This window comes from Strix uralensis, chromosome 27 (genome assembly GCF_047716275.1).
Source record: "Strix uralensis isolate ZFMK-TIS-50842 chromosome 27, bStrUra1, whole genome shotgun sequence".
NCBI classification, from domain to species: domain Eukaryota; kingdom Metazoa; phylum Chordata; class Aves; order Strigiformes; family Strigidae; genus Strix; species Strix uralensis.
The window spans coordinates 1,430,534-1,446,007 of record NC_133998.1 but is presented as its reverse complement, the minus strand read 5'-3'; the positions used below and the strand labels follow the sequence as shown (position 1 = coordinate 1,446,007).

Below are 15,474 nucleotides of genomic sequence, written 5' to 3'. Positions count from 1 at the left end.
TCAGCGGCCGCCAGAGCCCGCAGGAGGCGGGCGGCACGCCAGAGCCATCAACAACGCCCAATAGGCGACGGGCGCGACTTTGACTGGCGGGCGGTTCTGTCCAATCATCTGGTGAGGGGCGGTGCTTGGGTGCCTGAGCCTGAACCCTGAGAGACGAGGCGGTGCCGGCGCCCGGGGCGGGGCGGGGCCTTGAGGGGAGAGGGGCGGGGTTTGGCGGATTAGCAGCGCCTGGGGGCGGGGCCTCGGCGGGGTCGCGGGGCGCCCAGCACCGCCCCAGGCGCGGGGGGGTCCCCGGGGGCGGGGGCGCGGCCCGGGCCGGGCGTCAGCGCAGCGCAGCAGCCAAGGGGTGGAAGGCGGGGGGCGGGGGGGTCCCCTAAAACCGCCTCAGGCGGTGGTCGACTGCAGGGCAAAGCCGTCGCGCCCCGCGCTTTGCTGTTCCCCGCGCTGGGACTGATCCTGCCCCGCGCAGCGCGCAGGGACTCACCTCCCGGTGCTAAACACCAGCTGGAAAAGCTCTTCTGGCAAAAAAAAAAAAAGCCCCGCACTGTGACACAACTTGTTCTAGGAAAACATTTCCTTTTTTTTTTTTTTTTTTTTTTTTCCCCAGGCACGGCTTGAGGCAATTTCCTGAACGAATCAGTGATAACAGCCACGGGCCGTTTCGCCACTCGGGGAGCACCGGGGACTCCTTTGCCTTCCCGATGGCAGAGCTGCAGGACCAGCCTCACAGAGCCGCTCGGAAAGGCCGGGGATGTCCCCGGGGCTCCGGTGACCCCCCCGGTGACCCCCTCCCAGCCCTGCGCTGGCTCGCACCGGCCTTGCATCCGCCGCTTTAATGCGTTTGATTTGTGGTTGCGACAAACCCTCCCGGGGAAGACGACGGCTCCCTCCCCTCTCTGTGATGTGCTGGGAAACTCACTCTGCTCATTAAACGGATTTCTTGCTTTCCTGGGCTGCGTTCATCACGGTTCATCTGCCCTACTTTTCTCAGAGGAGTCTTTAGCCAGCTAAAGGATTAGTGGGTCTCCAGTATCACACTATTTTTGCCGGCCTTGGGAGATGCACAGCACGTGAGTGCGGTTGGGGCAGGGGGAGATGGTGGTTCTGACCCTCTGGGCTGTGTCTGGAGGAAGCCAAGAGCTGCCTTGACTTCCCCCAAACACCTGAACACCCTGGTCAGGCGGGGTCGTGGTTTCCAAGGAATCCCATTTCCTGAATAAAAGGGCTAATAAATGTGTGGGAGATGCGAAGAGGCAGCACCCAGCCTAACAGCTACTTATTGGTGGGGGTGTCCAGCTCCTACTCAGTGAAAATCATTCTTTTTATGACCCAGGCTCTGAAAATCGGGTGAGAAACAGAGCATGCTGCAAACACATTGCAATCCCACTACCGTGCTGGGAAGCCGTCTAGGTATCTCCATCACATATCAGGCAATGGAAACAGCTGGGAAGAAAAGCCAAAAATTTATAGAACCAGGGAAAATGCCAACTCCAACCTAACAATGGGTTGGGCCAGTTGCTCCTTTCTGAGTGACAGCAATTGTTAAAGAAGCAGGGAGGAAATCTTTCTTTTCACCTTTTCTTCGCAGTTTTGGTACTCACATACAGCATGGGGCATTGGACTTTTAATCCTTCCCGTGCCAAAGGGAGTTTTAACAACCAGGGTCTGCAGGAAGGCGTTATCACTTTCTCCTGTTGATGCTGTTCGTATCCCTGCAGGACCACTGCAAAGGGCCCTGTCAGGTAATGACTAGAGCACACCCAGCGATGTCGAGCATCCAGCCGACAAATAGTTAAATAGCATCAGGAGAAGCAAAGCTGGAACATGTTGGATGCAGAACCTCCTGGGAAGGGAAATTATCCCATGCTGAGTTTCCCACACCTGATAAAGCCACATCCAGTGAGTGACAAGAGGGAGAGGAGGGTGGCTCCTTGCTGGTCTTATAAATGAGGCCTTAAGCTTCCCTCACTTTGTTCTGGTTGAAATGGGCATAGCAGAAGTAAAACATCTTATTTTCATTATCGCATGTAACTTAATTTGTTCTGAACTGAATATTGGGGTGGGGGGTGGGTGTGTGTGTAAAAAGAAACCCAAAGCTATTTTTTATTGGTTTGGATGGAAATCACTTTCTTCTTTCAATGCCTGGGAATGGTTGCCATAAGTTTTAAAGAGCACTGTATGATGGAGGTGCCCTCATGCATGCCATCCAGCTCTGAAATCCCCCAGTGAAGAGTTTTACCGTGGGCTGCAGGGAGTGAAGATGATGATTCGGCGGTAGAGGAGGGATGCTGCTCTGGGGTGATGCAGAGTGAAGTGTGAGCCCAGAGTCCCCACATCCTTCACCCTCAGGAGTCCCTCAAGCTTGTGGTATGTTTTGCATTGGAGAATCAGTGTCATGACACCAAAACCAGCCATGTGTCACCAGCTGCTGACAGGGCAATGCATTTCCTTTCTGGAAATGCCATGTATGTCCTTGAATTGGTCGCAGACCATCAAGCCTCAGGCAGCAGAGGTCCTACAAGCCCCAAATATTTTCTTAAACTGTGCTGGGGCATACACCCTTAAAAGCAGACAGGCCTATGACATCTGCTTCTTTTTTTTACATGATAAAAAGCTTGCTCAAAATGGTCACCCAAGATGTTTCAGCCCCTGTGGTGCCCCAGTGTGTAGCTGCCTGCCTGGGATGCTTGAGCCAGGAGTTCCCCTTCCCACCCTCTTAGTGGGATCTGGTCCTCTGGATGCCTGTGAGCACCCTCAAGGGAGCCACCCCAGAATACTCTGCCTGTGAGGTGTCCTTGGTAAGGGTGTGGGTGCTTGCCAGGCCATGTCAGACATGTCCATGGGAAACTCGATTTGTGTTCGACGCTGCTAAGCTCTCGCAGAAAAGCTGAAGTTGCTGGGAGGATCCTGATGCCCCAGTGTCCACCCGGCACCCTGAGGCATTTGGAGTGAGTTATGGCTTTGAAAGCGTGGGTTGGGTTGGGGGCGTGCCTGGGGAATGTCAGTGGGTGGAGAACTCGTCTCTTGTTTTATTAATTTGCCGTTTCTTGGCTTTGCACCAGGTTTCAGATTGAAGCAGGGGTTTGCCAAGTTGCCTTTTTTTGTTTCATTGCAGTGCTCTGTGATGTGCTGCTGGGGGGGGGGGGCTTGGGGCGATGCCTCTGGCTTCCCCCCTCCAGCGTCTCAGTGTCACCAGTGCAGGGGACTCAGCCTGTCCACCCAAGCTCTGTGTATGCACAAACACTTCCCCTTTTCGTCAAACTTTGCAAAAAGCAATTTGGATTCTGCTGCTGTATAAAAAAGGGCTTGAGGCCCCGCTGTCAGATTTCCCAGTGGTTGTTTCTGCCATTCAGATGCAGGTTGGATTTGGAGGGGGCTCTCTGCGGCGGGTTGGGGCTCTCCTCACTTTCTGGGGCTATAAACGCAGCTGGGCTGGAACATCAGTACCTGATGTGCAACGTCTTCTCGCTCTAACAATGCTCTGAGAGAACCCCTGGGTCCAAAGCAGCTGTGGTTCAATCTGCTCCTACCGATGAGTCTGAGCTCCACATCGAGGCATGCGCCAGCCCTGTGTCACCCCACTGGACCACAGCCCCAGGCTTTTGGTCCAGAAACACCCTGTCCCACCCCGTCCAGACCACCCAACCGGCGTGTGCTGAGCTCAGGCACCACCTTTGGCACAGCCCCTCCAAGCCAGCAAAACGAGCAGCATCCTCTTGCCAGCTGCTCGGTGAGGCTTTGCTGGGAGGACTCGAAGCCCTGGGTGGACCATCACGTCGGGAGCTGCTGTGGGGCCACAGGCTGGCACAGCACGGCCCAGCCTGTAAGGCAGCGATGGCCTGTTTTGGGGAGCAGCAGCATTTCGTAACCCGAAGGGTGTTTGTGCTTTCGGCAGCGCACGATGCCGTTTCTCTCACTGTCGCTGGAGGGAGCTGCCCCATCCTTCATTGGGCTCCCAGACGTCAGGACAAGCTGCAGCTCAAGTAATTGTTAAAAATGAAAGAGCTGGAGGATTCCAGGGGGATTTCACATGAAAACAGAGACCCAGGACTGGCTTCTTCTGCAGAAGGACCTTGGAAGGGCCCTGGGATGCCACACGCTCTGGCGTGGGAGCCGTGGTCTGGGGGCACGGGGTGGCATTGACACTGGTGGGATGTGGAGACTTGCACAGCAGAACAGGGCAAGACCGAGACACAAAAGAAAGCAGCAGCTGTAGTTCCTGGGCCAGGCAAGATTTGGGCATTCAGCCTTCTCCCGGCTGGTGTTTGGTACTGGCTGGCGTTGTCCTCTGGGCACCTCCTGTAGATGCTGAAGATCAAATGCACCAGTAGTGAGCAAACCCCAGATCTGCCAAAAAACCCCCCAACCCTGGCAACGAATAAATACAGCGAATCTCCTTCACCAGTTTCTATCTGATGCATAAATAACACCTTAGTCTAATCACTTTAGAATCCAGACTAAAACACAGCACTCCAGTATCTGCTGGTGCACCCAGGGACTAAACAAGCTTTGAATTAAGCAAATGGAACATTAAAAATGTATTTCTGAATGCAAGAGTGAGCAGATAGATAGCACAGAGCCAGGTATAATGGGCTGTTTGTGCAATTGTGCTTGGGGCTATCATTAACCCCAGGCTTTTCCCCAGGGAAGGGGCACAGACACAGGAGCTGGGGCCTTGCTTAGGTACATCAGGTATTTACGCAGCTGCTCGAGGGGACTAGAGTTCTCTCTCATCTCTTCTTTCTGCCGTGAGCAATTTTTGTCCCACTTCCTTGACCAGCTAAAGAAGCCCTTGCTCTTTCCTCCAGCTCCAAGATCAGGCCACATGTCTTGGATCATGAGCACAGCTGGAGTTTACTCCCATCACCTTCAACGCTCCCACTCCAGCCCCAGCTCATTTCATTCCTACATATGTAATCATTCCCCAGAAGCTGCAATAAATGCTGTTGGAGATGACTATACATGTATGGTATGAGTAGGCTACTACTTATTGGGGCTTGTCCTGACTTTAATTCATCCAGCTAATTCAGACCTCAGCCTCTGCTCTTGTTCGAGGCGTTGGCACAGGATTTTCCAGTCCCCTACAAGGAATATCTGCCTGCTGCAAGGGTCTGACGTCAGGGAATAAGAAAAGACAGCTCATCATCTCTTCCAAACTTGCTGCCCCAGGGCCCGATTTCCAGAGAGAAAAAGGAATTAAGAAGTCCATAAACTTCAAACAGACTAAAAACTACTGTTGGGGGCTATAGCAGGGATTTATCTCAGAGAGCTCTATAAGGCTACAGCGGAACTGAGGCCAGAAGGAAGCACAGTGCTCGGGTCAAACTCCCAACAAATAAACTGAATCCAGAGTTCTTACACAGCTCCCACACATCATCTACTGGTAACATCGGGCAAATAATCCAGGCGGGACAGTTACAGGCTTGTTTTTATTAAAAGACATCTTCAGAAAAGATATTTTAGTACAAAAAAAAGAGTTTAAAATACACAAGCTACAGTTGGGTTTTTTTCCAGCATCAACATTTATAAATTACACCACATTGTTATTAACACTGCATTTAAATATGGAAACAAATTAAAACAGGAAATTCATCGACAGGATCCAACATCCTACAAATGACTATTTACAATATTTAGCAGCTAGGAGCTCTAGCACAGTAGTCAATATGACTTCAATAGGGCAGGATGCTTGGGAAGCCCCAAGACGGCAGCTTGGCCTGTAACAGTTTTTGGGGACCTGTCTTGTCCACCTCTCCCCAGACACCCACCCCAAAGGCAGAGGGGATCCTGTACATCAGGGTACGTACCCGACAAGGCAGTGTGGCTCTCGCCAAGAAACCCTGTTCTCCTCTGGCCCTTTGGAGCAAGATTTGGGGCATGCACGTGGGACAGTGCTATTCACTCTGCAAATGACGGGGAGTCTGTTGGGAGAGGGCAGCACTCCAGGGGGATTTACAGCGGAAAGCAGGGCTGGTCCTGCCCAGGGACAGTCACTGCTCTGTACCTGTGCTGTCCTAGTGCTCATCCTAACCACCCCCAGCAACACTGGTAGGCTCCAGGTAGAGCTTAAGACTCAGCCCTCCAGGATCTGGCCCTCATGCAACTGGCTGCAGGATCCCACCCATCATCTCCTGGAGCAGGAAGAAGTTTCCCCAGCTCCCACCAAATTCCAGCACAGACAAATACAAGGCTTGAAGCTGTGGGGGCCAGGGAAGCCAAGTGAGCCCGAGGTCCCTGTCTGCACAGGGTGTCCTTCAGCCTACCCACCAAAACCCATATTCTCAGCGGGCTGAAGTCACCAGAGCAGGGGCTGTGCAGATGGAGCTGCCCAAGGCTCACTGCCCCACGGCACCAGGAGGGGAAGGGGGCTCTGGGGGCTCTCACACAAGGGTACATAGGACATCATCTGGGAACAACAGTGAAAGACAGGACACAGCAAGGCTCCGTACCCAACTCTTGGGTCCAGGGTAGTGAAACACTTCACATGCTCCCCTTCCCCTCAGCCCCAGCTCATCAAAACCAGTACAGAAGTGTTCAGACAGGACAGAAAGCACCAGACAACTTGAACTTGCTGCAGCAGCACGTGGCAGGTTGGAAGACCCTTGTGAATGCTCTGGAGGTGGATCTCCCTGCTGGTGGCTCCTCTTCTGGTTTGGGAGCTCCCATCCAGGGGTTTCAACAACATGGAGCTGTTTTACTTACAGCGAGGAGCTGTGTCATGCCACTGATGGGCTGCTAACCAAGAGAAACACTCCTCAGGGGACTTCCCGGGGAGGATGGGTTTGTTTTCTGTAAACACGAAGTGATGGAGCTCAGATCAGTGCTCCACAGAGAAGGTCAAGTCTCAAGTGGCAGCTTTAGGGCTCTGCTTCCAGTGCTGCAGGTTGGATTTTCATGGTGGTTGACTTCAGCGGGTAATACCTGCCTTTCCATGTCTTCCAGAAGATGCCCTGCTTGCGCTCGTGCCTCTGGCGGGGGATGGAGCGGAAGTACTTCCCGTTGAGGTTGGCATGGCCACAGGTGCTGAACCACCAGCCACCTACCAAAGCAACGCAGAGGCCAGTTTAACCCACAGCATTTCCAGACAGAAAACAAACCCAGGTTCAAGGCAGCTGCTGCCCCCATTTTTCCCACTTTTCCAGGGCTTCGGGACCTTACAAGACCACCTTGTACATACGTGGAGTCCCATGCACTGGGAAACCTTTGCACAGGTGTGACTTCAGGATGCATCTGCAAATCCCTGCTGCTCTTTCGTACATGCAAAACCACCTCAAACCCTTCAGCAGCCCCATCTCAGGCCTGGGGACTGACCTCTGCTTCACCTGAAAGGTTTCCAAGCAAGGTGGCAGCCAGAAAGGCTGTTATGAAGACAGATGCTTGGGCCAAGACCTGAATCATGAACCCCTCCTGGTTTCAGCTTCCCTCCTGGTTCCCTGCACGGCTCCTCCTAAGGATGCAGCTTTCCCAGGGAAACAGGGGACAAGCTGGGCTCAACACCAAAGGGGTCTAGTCCCACAGAGTCACTGTCCCACTCACAGCCACTACAAGACAGCAGAGGGCTGAAGGGAAAGTGCACGCCACTGAGGAGGAGGAGCTCATACTGACCTGAGAGGTGTTTGGCACAGTTTGTGTCAGCTTTGAGGTCGTGGTCACGATCCCGAGTGGAGAAGGGCAGCTGCCTGAAGTCCCCAATGGCATTCTCCAGCTCTCCAGACAGAGGTCCCAGCAGATTGAGCATGTAGGCTGTGCTCTCACCACCAAGGCTGAAGACAAACTGAACCACCTGGGAATTTCCCTCCCAGTCTTCCAGCTCAATCAGGAGATTGTATCTTCCCTCTTGGACAAGGTGATGTATCTTCTCCAGGCCCAGCCAGAAGTCACCTGAAACAAGACACACTGCATTGGCTGCAGGGACACAAACATGCTGAGCAAAGAAGACACGTGAACAGGCTCCAGAGACAAACAGGGACAACCCAGGACTCTGTAGCACTTGAATCACTGTCTGGCACCTGCAGGATAAGTCAGGAAGACCAAGGACTCTTGGTCTGCAAGCAGTGGCCCCCCGCCCTCCTCAGCCCAACACTGTGCCCTGGCACAGAGATCTCCAGGGGCCAGCAAGGGGGAATAACTTGTGCTAAGATATCACTTATCCCTCAATAAGAAGATGGACACCATCATCCACCTACCATGAAGGTCTCCAAAGCCATTCTTGTAGGCATCCCAAAGCTGGTCAAAGTCCACAGATCCATCTGTGCGCCTCTGGATCACTGTCCAGCCACCTTCTGCAGGAAGGAAGAACGCGGTCAGTTGGGATTACTGTTTGCCAGAGCACCGTGCAAAGTGCTGTGGGACACCTCCAGTGCTTTACCTGCGGTCATGTCGCAGTAGACTTTGAAGGGCTGAGACCCTGCAGGCTGCACCTGGAAAACCCCGCTGCTTTGCTGCCCGGCCAGGAAGAGCTGGTGGCAATCCTCTGGGAGCTCTGCAGGGAAAGGAAACAACGATTGAGAAGATGGCCCTGAGTCTCAGTTCCTCAGCAGGTTGCTCCTACCACAGCCCCAGCACTTGCAGCCCTGGCCACGAGCCTGGCCAGCTGTGCACAGCGGTGGCTGCAGCTCCGGACGCGTGCTGGAGAGGACAGCCTCCAACTTCAGCATCTTTAAATGCTGTGACCCTGTATCTTCCTGTTTATCCAAACACAACTCCTTGGGCTTCCATCCAAGGCAGAAGCTTGGGGTGAACCTAGGCCACAGAGCACTGCTCCCCGTCAAGGGGAGACCCGAGGAGCTTCCAGCTCCCTCCGTGCCAGGCAGGAGCAGCCTGTTTGGGATGGGCTAACACCAAGGGCAATCCAGGGCCAAGCATCCCCATCCCACCCCGAGGCTGAAGCAGTCTCAAAGGTCCTCAGGAGCAGAAACAAACCCCAAGTCCTGATGTCAGGAAGGCACCTGAGAATTCAGCACAGGACCTCTTGCTCCTGGTGACTGTGGTGGCCCCAGCCCGATGTCCCACTGGGCAGCCTGCCACCAGCAGACGTGGGGCCAGGCTGGGGTGACCCTTTTGCCCAAAACACACCGACTGGGGCAGGGAAGGGGTGGCTGGAGCATAGCGAGCCCCAGCTCATCGCACCAGTGGATTGCCCACGGTGAGGCCACCCCCCAGCTTGCACCCCCTCCATCCCCACACCAGCCAGGCCTCTCCTTCCGCCCCTGTGGGGACTTTGCCCCGAGCTGCCAGCAAAGCACCATTTCAACAGTGCTGATAAAAGTCCATCCAGGAACCACCACCCGCAGCACTCGGGGAGAGAAGTGGGGGGGGAAAAAAACCTGTTACAAAACCCGAGTCAAAAGGCCACAGGAGGATGTGCAGGGACTTCAGCCCCCGGGCTGTCGGCGCAGTCAAGGGGCTCTTTGTCAGCCGGGACAGGTGCCCCTGTCACCCCCAGACAAAGGGGGTCTGTTCTCCCCGCATGAGGGTGGGATGGATTTTGGTGGCTCACAGCTGCTGCCAGCACAACCCCAAGACAGACGGGTGAAGAAACCTGAAGACAAGCCCTGGGCTGTGCCAGGGTGCTAGAAACCCCCACGGCCCCCCTGCAGGGTCCCCCTTGCAGTAGCTGACCCCAGAGTCAGGGCTGGCACCATGATGGGGGCAGCAGCGGGGAGAGGGGCTTCCCCCATGGCCATGGGGCTTCGCATGGGGCAGAAGGGGGGAAAAAATGGGGCTTCTGAGTTGCAGAGGGCAAGAGCAGCCCCTGCAAGGCATCACCCCCTGCCCCTCTCCTCGCTGGGCACCCCGATGCTGCGTTGGGGCAAGGAGTGGAGCCACAACTAGAGGAAAGGTCAGTGTGGGGGGGACCCAGGGGACAGCAATGTGTCACCTGACACCACCTTTCACCCATTTCCCCCCCACAAGACCCCCCCCCCCCACGGTGAACTTTCCCCTCCTTGGCACAGGCACTCCCTCTCCCACTGCCCGCAGGCACCACGGCTGGACTCGCCCTGCCCTTAGCATCCCTTGCACCCCCACGCCCACGCCAGCCCGGGACTGGTGCTATCAAGCCCATGAGTGCACCCACGGGACAAGCGTGTGGCCCCGAGCCTGTGCACGCTCGGATCAAGGGCGGGTGTTTTGCACAAAGGGTCACCACCACACAAAGCCACGCAGCACTGCAGGGAGGCCAAGTGCATTCCCAATATCCCCACTTGCTAGGTGAATGTAGCTGTGGAAGCCCAATGAGGCTTGGGGGAAGAGAAACCACAACCTGACCTCACACCCACCGCGATCCCAGCTCTCAAACGCAGCGGCAGGGAGGTGCTGGAGGCTGCTGGGCTCACCCAGTCCCGCATTGCTCCTCGCTTCCTCTCCCACCACCGGTGGGACGGTGCCTGGGAGGATTCTCAGTGACCCCAGCATGCAGAAGCCAACCCCATCCCTGTGTTTTTTTTTTTCTGGGCCCTGTCCACACTCCCTGCACTCGGATCTCTTCTGTTTTCCTGGTGCAATGGGGACTTTCAAGCAGCTGAATGAGATGCAGCTGCTTGAACAGCCTCGGCTCAATCTTTTTGTTTGAGGAACATGCTCGTTAGTTCCAGTTCATGTTGCACATCCGTATGGCACCAGCAGAACAACAAGACCTCCTGGCTGCTCTGGATGTTTTTCTTTCCCTCCCCCTTTATTTAGCCAAACAAGACAGAAGAATCAACAAGGCTGGCTGGAGCTGCCCCAGGCATGGCACTGTATTTACCCAACAGCATCTCCAGGCATGACAGGAGGTCACCAACCTGGGATAAACATACTCTCTTGTGGATGGCAGGGCATGCCTGGAGCTGTCTGCATCGCCTCCCCCTCACCCTCCCCAACCCAACCCAATTATTTTGGAGTCCCAGCGCCACGGGGAGAGAGTGAGCAGGGTTCTACCTTTCCCCTACTGGGCCAGCTGCCAGAAAGCACAGGCTCTGCCTAAAGATGTGATCCTCTTTCTGCAAGCGATTAAACCTTTCACTCTCCAGGCTGCTTCAAGCCTTCAACTTTCACATGCTTGGCCCTGTGCCATCTCTGGCCTGAAAAAACTTGTGTTCACTGGATGCAAATAAAAGGGTCTTTCTGAAAGGGCTGCTGGTGGAGTTCATCGCTGTTCCCCGGGGCCACGCCGGCACTGCGGCTCTGCCCGACAATAGGCAGGGAGCCGGCAGCACAAGCCTTCCTGGCACTTGCCTGCTCTGAAAGCAGCCACAAGCCTCCCCAGGCAGAGGACACGGGGCTGGCCCACCAGATATTGTGTGCTAAGATTTGCCAGAAAACTCACTCAACTTGCTAATGAAAGAAAGGCAGTTTGTTTTCTGTCAGCGATATCAACATCGGGGATTAGGTAAGAGAAGGGGGAGCTCACAGCTCAGCCAGGTGGGAGGGAGTCGGGACACCCAGGGTGCTGGGGATGCTCAGGGTCTCCCCATCGCAGACAGCGCAGCACAAGAAGGGGCTGACCTCTCGCACCCCCCACCTCACAGCATCCCCAGGGGCTGTGGGCCCTCGCTGCCCCCCACCATGCTTCACAAGGGTCACTGCACCCATCAGCCAGCATCTGCCACCAGTAAGTAGCAAAGACCTGAACCCATCTCCCTGCAGCCCACTTCCAACATAACCCGAGAGCGGAGCAGGGGGGTTGGATTAGTTGGACTAGATGATCTTTAAAGGTCCCTTCCAACCCAAACGATTCTGGGATTCTCTGACACACTGAGGGCAAGTCACAAAGCAGAGCTGGGAAAAAACAAGGTGGGGGAGAAAGATTTTGGGACAGTGTTCAGGCTCGCTAGTGCTGCTCTGAGCGAGACCTCACGTAGCCCTGCTGAGGGCTGGCCAGCCCCACCGAGCCAAGCACTGGGGGTTTGGAGCCCCGTGTCCCATCTCTCTCCTTATCTGCATTGATTCTGTAGCTCTTTGTTCTGCCCACCCAGCTTTCAGGCACACCAGTGACAGCTCCAGGCTCCATGTACAAATTACCATGTGTTTTCCCATAGCTATCCTTGTGTTAAGCCCTGGGGCAGGATTTCCCCATGCATTCTCACCCTGCCTGGTTTCTGTTTGGCTCGCACTGGACGTCCCCAGACAGCTGCACAGACGGAGCCAGCACCGTGATTTAGCTGACATAACACGAGAGCAGCTGCTCCTGGCCAGCAAACCCTGCGGGGACACCAGTTCCTATCTGGGAGGGAAGCTGCAGGATGCAGCGCAGCTGGGGACACCCGCTCTGCTGCTCTTCACTCTGCAGGAGCCCCTCCAGCCCCCTCGCCAGCAGAGAGGATGCTCCAGATGCAGCATCCACTTGCCTGCTTTGGTTTCCCGGGGTTGTGAGTGCCCGGTGCCTTCCTGCCTGGGCGTTTGCTGCAGCTCAGCACCTTCTGCTAAGCATAGTGCAAGCTGAGGCACTTGTCTTTCATGTATGAGCCCTAAATACGAGCCAAGGGAGACAGATGCACAAGGATCTAGCTCCCTCTGCCAAGCCTCCCCTCTGCCAGCAGACAGGCAGAAGCAGACTGCCTGGTAAAGTGAGAGCAGGTGAACAAGAGTTAACTCCGAGGAGCAGAGATCCTCCTTTCCCGCCTGCATTTATCCCCACAACCTGCCAATCCTCTTTGACAAATACCTGCTATCAGTGTTCACTCCCCTCTGCATTCTTAATATCAGGCAGAAAAATTCCTCTTAAATCCTTAAATTCCTGCTGGACTAATACTGATCCAGAAGGCTAGGATCCTGCCTGTGCTCCAGATCCCCTCAGTCTGGCCAAACTCCCAAGCTCCAGTTTTGCAAGCAAATCTCACATCCTGACTCAGGACAACTAAACCTTTTGTTTCCAAACAGTTGCAACTGCTGCAGGTTTGCTCCAGCACAGAGTGGGGTGGCATGAGCAGGTACTCACTCTGTGTCAGCACGGGCTCCCCACTAGCATTTTGGCTCTGGTTAGTGAGGCTGAGGCTCTTCAGGTTCATCTTCCACTTTGGAGACTGTGTTTTGTTGTCTTTCAGATGTAAGGGGATCAGTAGATTGACCTAGAAAAAAAATGCACAAGTCAGAACAGTTTTATCTCAGCTCATTTTCCACACTGTTACTCAGTGGAGCTGATCAGCCAAGCCACCAGCCGCTCCCCTGTGACCAGAGTCGGGGCTGAACTTGCCCGGAAACCTGGAGGAATATGAGATACCTGAGGCTGACAAAGCCAGAAATTATTGTGGTTTTTTCACACCCATGCTAACGAGTTCATTCTGCAGATAAACTCAAAGGACGAGCCCGGAGAGGCTCCGTTCCCACACACCAATTCCTCCTCTTGCTCGGTGCAAATACTGGGGATCTTGCAGTCTGCTCCCTTGCACCAAAGCTGTGGCACCAAGGCCATGGCCTTTGTAGGGTCCCCAAAGCCGGGGAGCAGCGGCACAGCCGGTTCTCCTGTCACCAGAGGGCTGTGCCAGGCGTGCAGGACCAGGCTGCGGTCCCCCAGCCGCAGAGCGGGGTGGGAGCTCACCTTGCTCTGCAGGCTTTTAATCTGCAGATTCTGCTTGTCCAGCTTGTACTGCTGCTGCTTGATCTTCTGCAAGAGCTCCTCAATTCGCAAGTTCTGCGCATCCATCAGGGACTGCGGGGGGGAAGAGCCAGGTGAACCCCGCAGCTCTGGGGAGATCCAGCTCTGCTGCACGTATCACACGAGCCAGGTCCCCCCGGCAGGGCTGGTCCCCACGGATGCTCCCGGTGCCCCCAGGACCATCAGGTCCCCCCACCGCTCTCCTGAGGCCGATCCTCACCCGCTGCTCCCCGTGTCCCAAGAGGGTCGGGTCCCCCCCACCCCTCCAGGCTGCCCACCGTGTCCCGGGAGGGCAGCTCCCCACAGCCGCCCTCTTACAGCTGCTCCCGTTGCCCCAGGAGGGCCGGGTCTCCCATCACGCTTCCCGGTAAGGCAGCGACCCCTCCCCACTTCCCTCCACACTGGTCCTGGTACCCCGGGTGGATCTGGTGTGTGTGTCCCCACTCCTTGGGTCGCTCCCGGTACCTCCGGGGGGGTCTGGTGTGTGTGTCCCCACTCCTTGGGTCGCTCCCGGTACCCCGGGGGGGTCTGGTGTGTGTGTCCCCACTCCTTGGGTCGCTCCCGGTACCCCCGGGGGGGGTCTGGTGTGTGTGTCCCCACTCCTTGGGTCGCTCCCGGCGCCTGGGTGGGTCGGGTCTCCCCCCGCCCCCCCGGGTCGCTCCCGCTGCCCCCGGGGCGGCTCCCCCCGGTCGCTGCCGGTGCCCCCGGGGCGGCGGGCGGTGCTCACCTCCAGCGCTCCCAGGTCCCTGGCGCTCTGGTTCCCGGCGGGTCGCGCCTGCAGCGCCAGCCGGACGCGACCCTCCAGCTGCTCCAGCCGCCCCTGGATCGCGGCTTTGTCGGCCGCCACCTCCTCCAGGCGCTGCCGCAGAGCCTCGGAGAGGTTGAGGAGCTGCCGGCCGCGGCCCTCCAGCTCCCGCACGCTGGCCCGCAGCCGCTCGCCCCGCTCCTGCGCCTCCCGCGCCTGGCGCAGCAGCCGCCCCATGGAGCTGTTGTGGGCGCTCAGGCGGCTGCCGAGCTCCCGCATCTGCCCCTTGGTGCGGTCCACATGCTCCTTCAGGCCGTGGCCGAGCTGCAGCAGCCCGTGGGCGATCACGTTCACCTCGTCCCAGGAGGCGAACTGCGCCCGCCGCTCCTTGCCCGCCGCCGCCCGCCGCTCGGCCCCGGGTCGCCCCGCTGCAGGTGCCGGTCCCGCGGTGGCCGTGGCGGCGGCGCACAGCAGCAGCGCTGCCCCGGCGAGCTGCATGGCTGCCCGGCCGCCTCCCAGTCCGCGCCCCGCCGCCGCGCCCCCGCTTTTATCGCCGCCCGCGCCCCGCGGCGGGGAGGGCCCCGGGACCGGCCCCTCCCCGCCCGCCCGCCCCGCCGCTTTGTTCGCCCTCCCCCGCCGGCCCCGGCTCCGAGCCCTGGCCGCACCCCCCGCCCGGGGCAGCCTCGGTCCCTCGCCGCTGAGCCCTGCCCGCGCCCGTCCTCGCACCCTTTCCCATCCTTGTCCCATCCCTGTCTCATCCCCATTCCCATCCCCGTTCCCATCCCCGTCCCAATTCTCATCCCTGTCCCCAACTCCGTCCCCATCCCCATCCCCATTCCCATCCCAATTCCCGTTCCCATCCCCATTCCCATCCACATCCCGGTCCTTGTCCCCATCCCAATTCCCATTCCCATTCCCATCCTTGTCCCCATCCCCATCCCAATTCCCATCCCCATCCCCATCCCATCCCCATCCTATCCCCATCCCATCCCCATTCCCATCCCATCCCCATCCCATCCCCATTCCCATCTCCATCCCCATTCCCATCTCCATCCCCATCCCCATCCCATCCCCATCCTATCCCCATTCCCATCCCCATTCCCATCCCCATCCCCATCCCATCCCCATCCCATCCCCATTCCCATCCCCATTC

General features: G+C 57.0%; 1 protein-coding gene across 1 annotated transcript; it reads right to left on the bottom strand.

The window, feature by feature from the left end:
• Positions 1-5,415: 5,415 nt before the first annotated feature.
• Positions 5,416-14,825, bottom strand: ANGPTL4 (angiopoietin like 4). The gene is made up of 7 exons (XM_074851641.1): positions 14,304-14,825; positions 13,520-13,630; positions 12,920-13,049; positions 8,369-8,482; positions 8,187-8,282; positions 7,606-7,881; positions 5,416-7,039 (listed from the first exon to the last, which is right to left on the bottom strand). The coding sequence occupies exons 1-7, from the start codon at positions 14,817-14,819 to the stop codon at positions 6,858-6,860; spliced, it is 1,425 nt and encodes a 474-aa protein (XP_074707742.1). The 5' UTR covers positions 14,820-14,825; the 3' UTR covers positions 5,416-6,857.
• Between the last annotated feature and the right edge of the window lie 649 nt (positions 14,826-15,474).

Excerpts from the sequence above, each read along its gene's own strand:
- ANGPTL4 (XM_074851641.1), bottom strand. The coding sequence starts at position 14,819 with ATGCAGCTCGCCGGGGCAGCGCTGCTGCTGTGCGCCGCCGCCACGGCC. Across the intron at positions 13,631-14,303 it reads GGGACCTGGGAGCGCTGGAG|TCCCTGATGGATGCGCAGAA; the intron begins GTGAGCACCGCC and ends TCCCCCCCGCAG. Across the intron at positions 8,283-8,368 it reads CTACTGCGACATGACCGCAG|AAGGTGGCTGGACAGTGATC; the intron begins GTAAAGCACTGG and ends TCCTTCCTGCAG.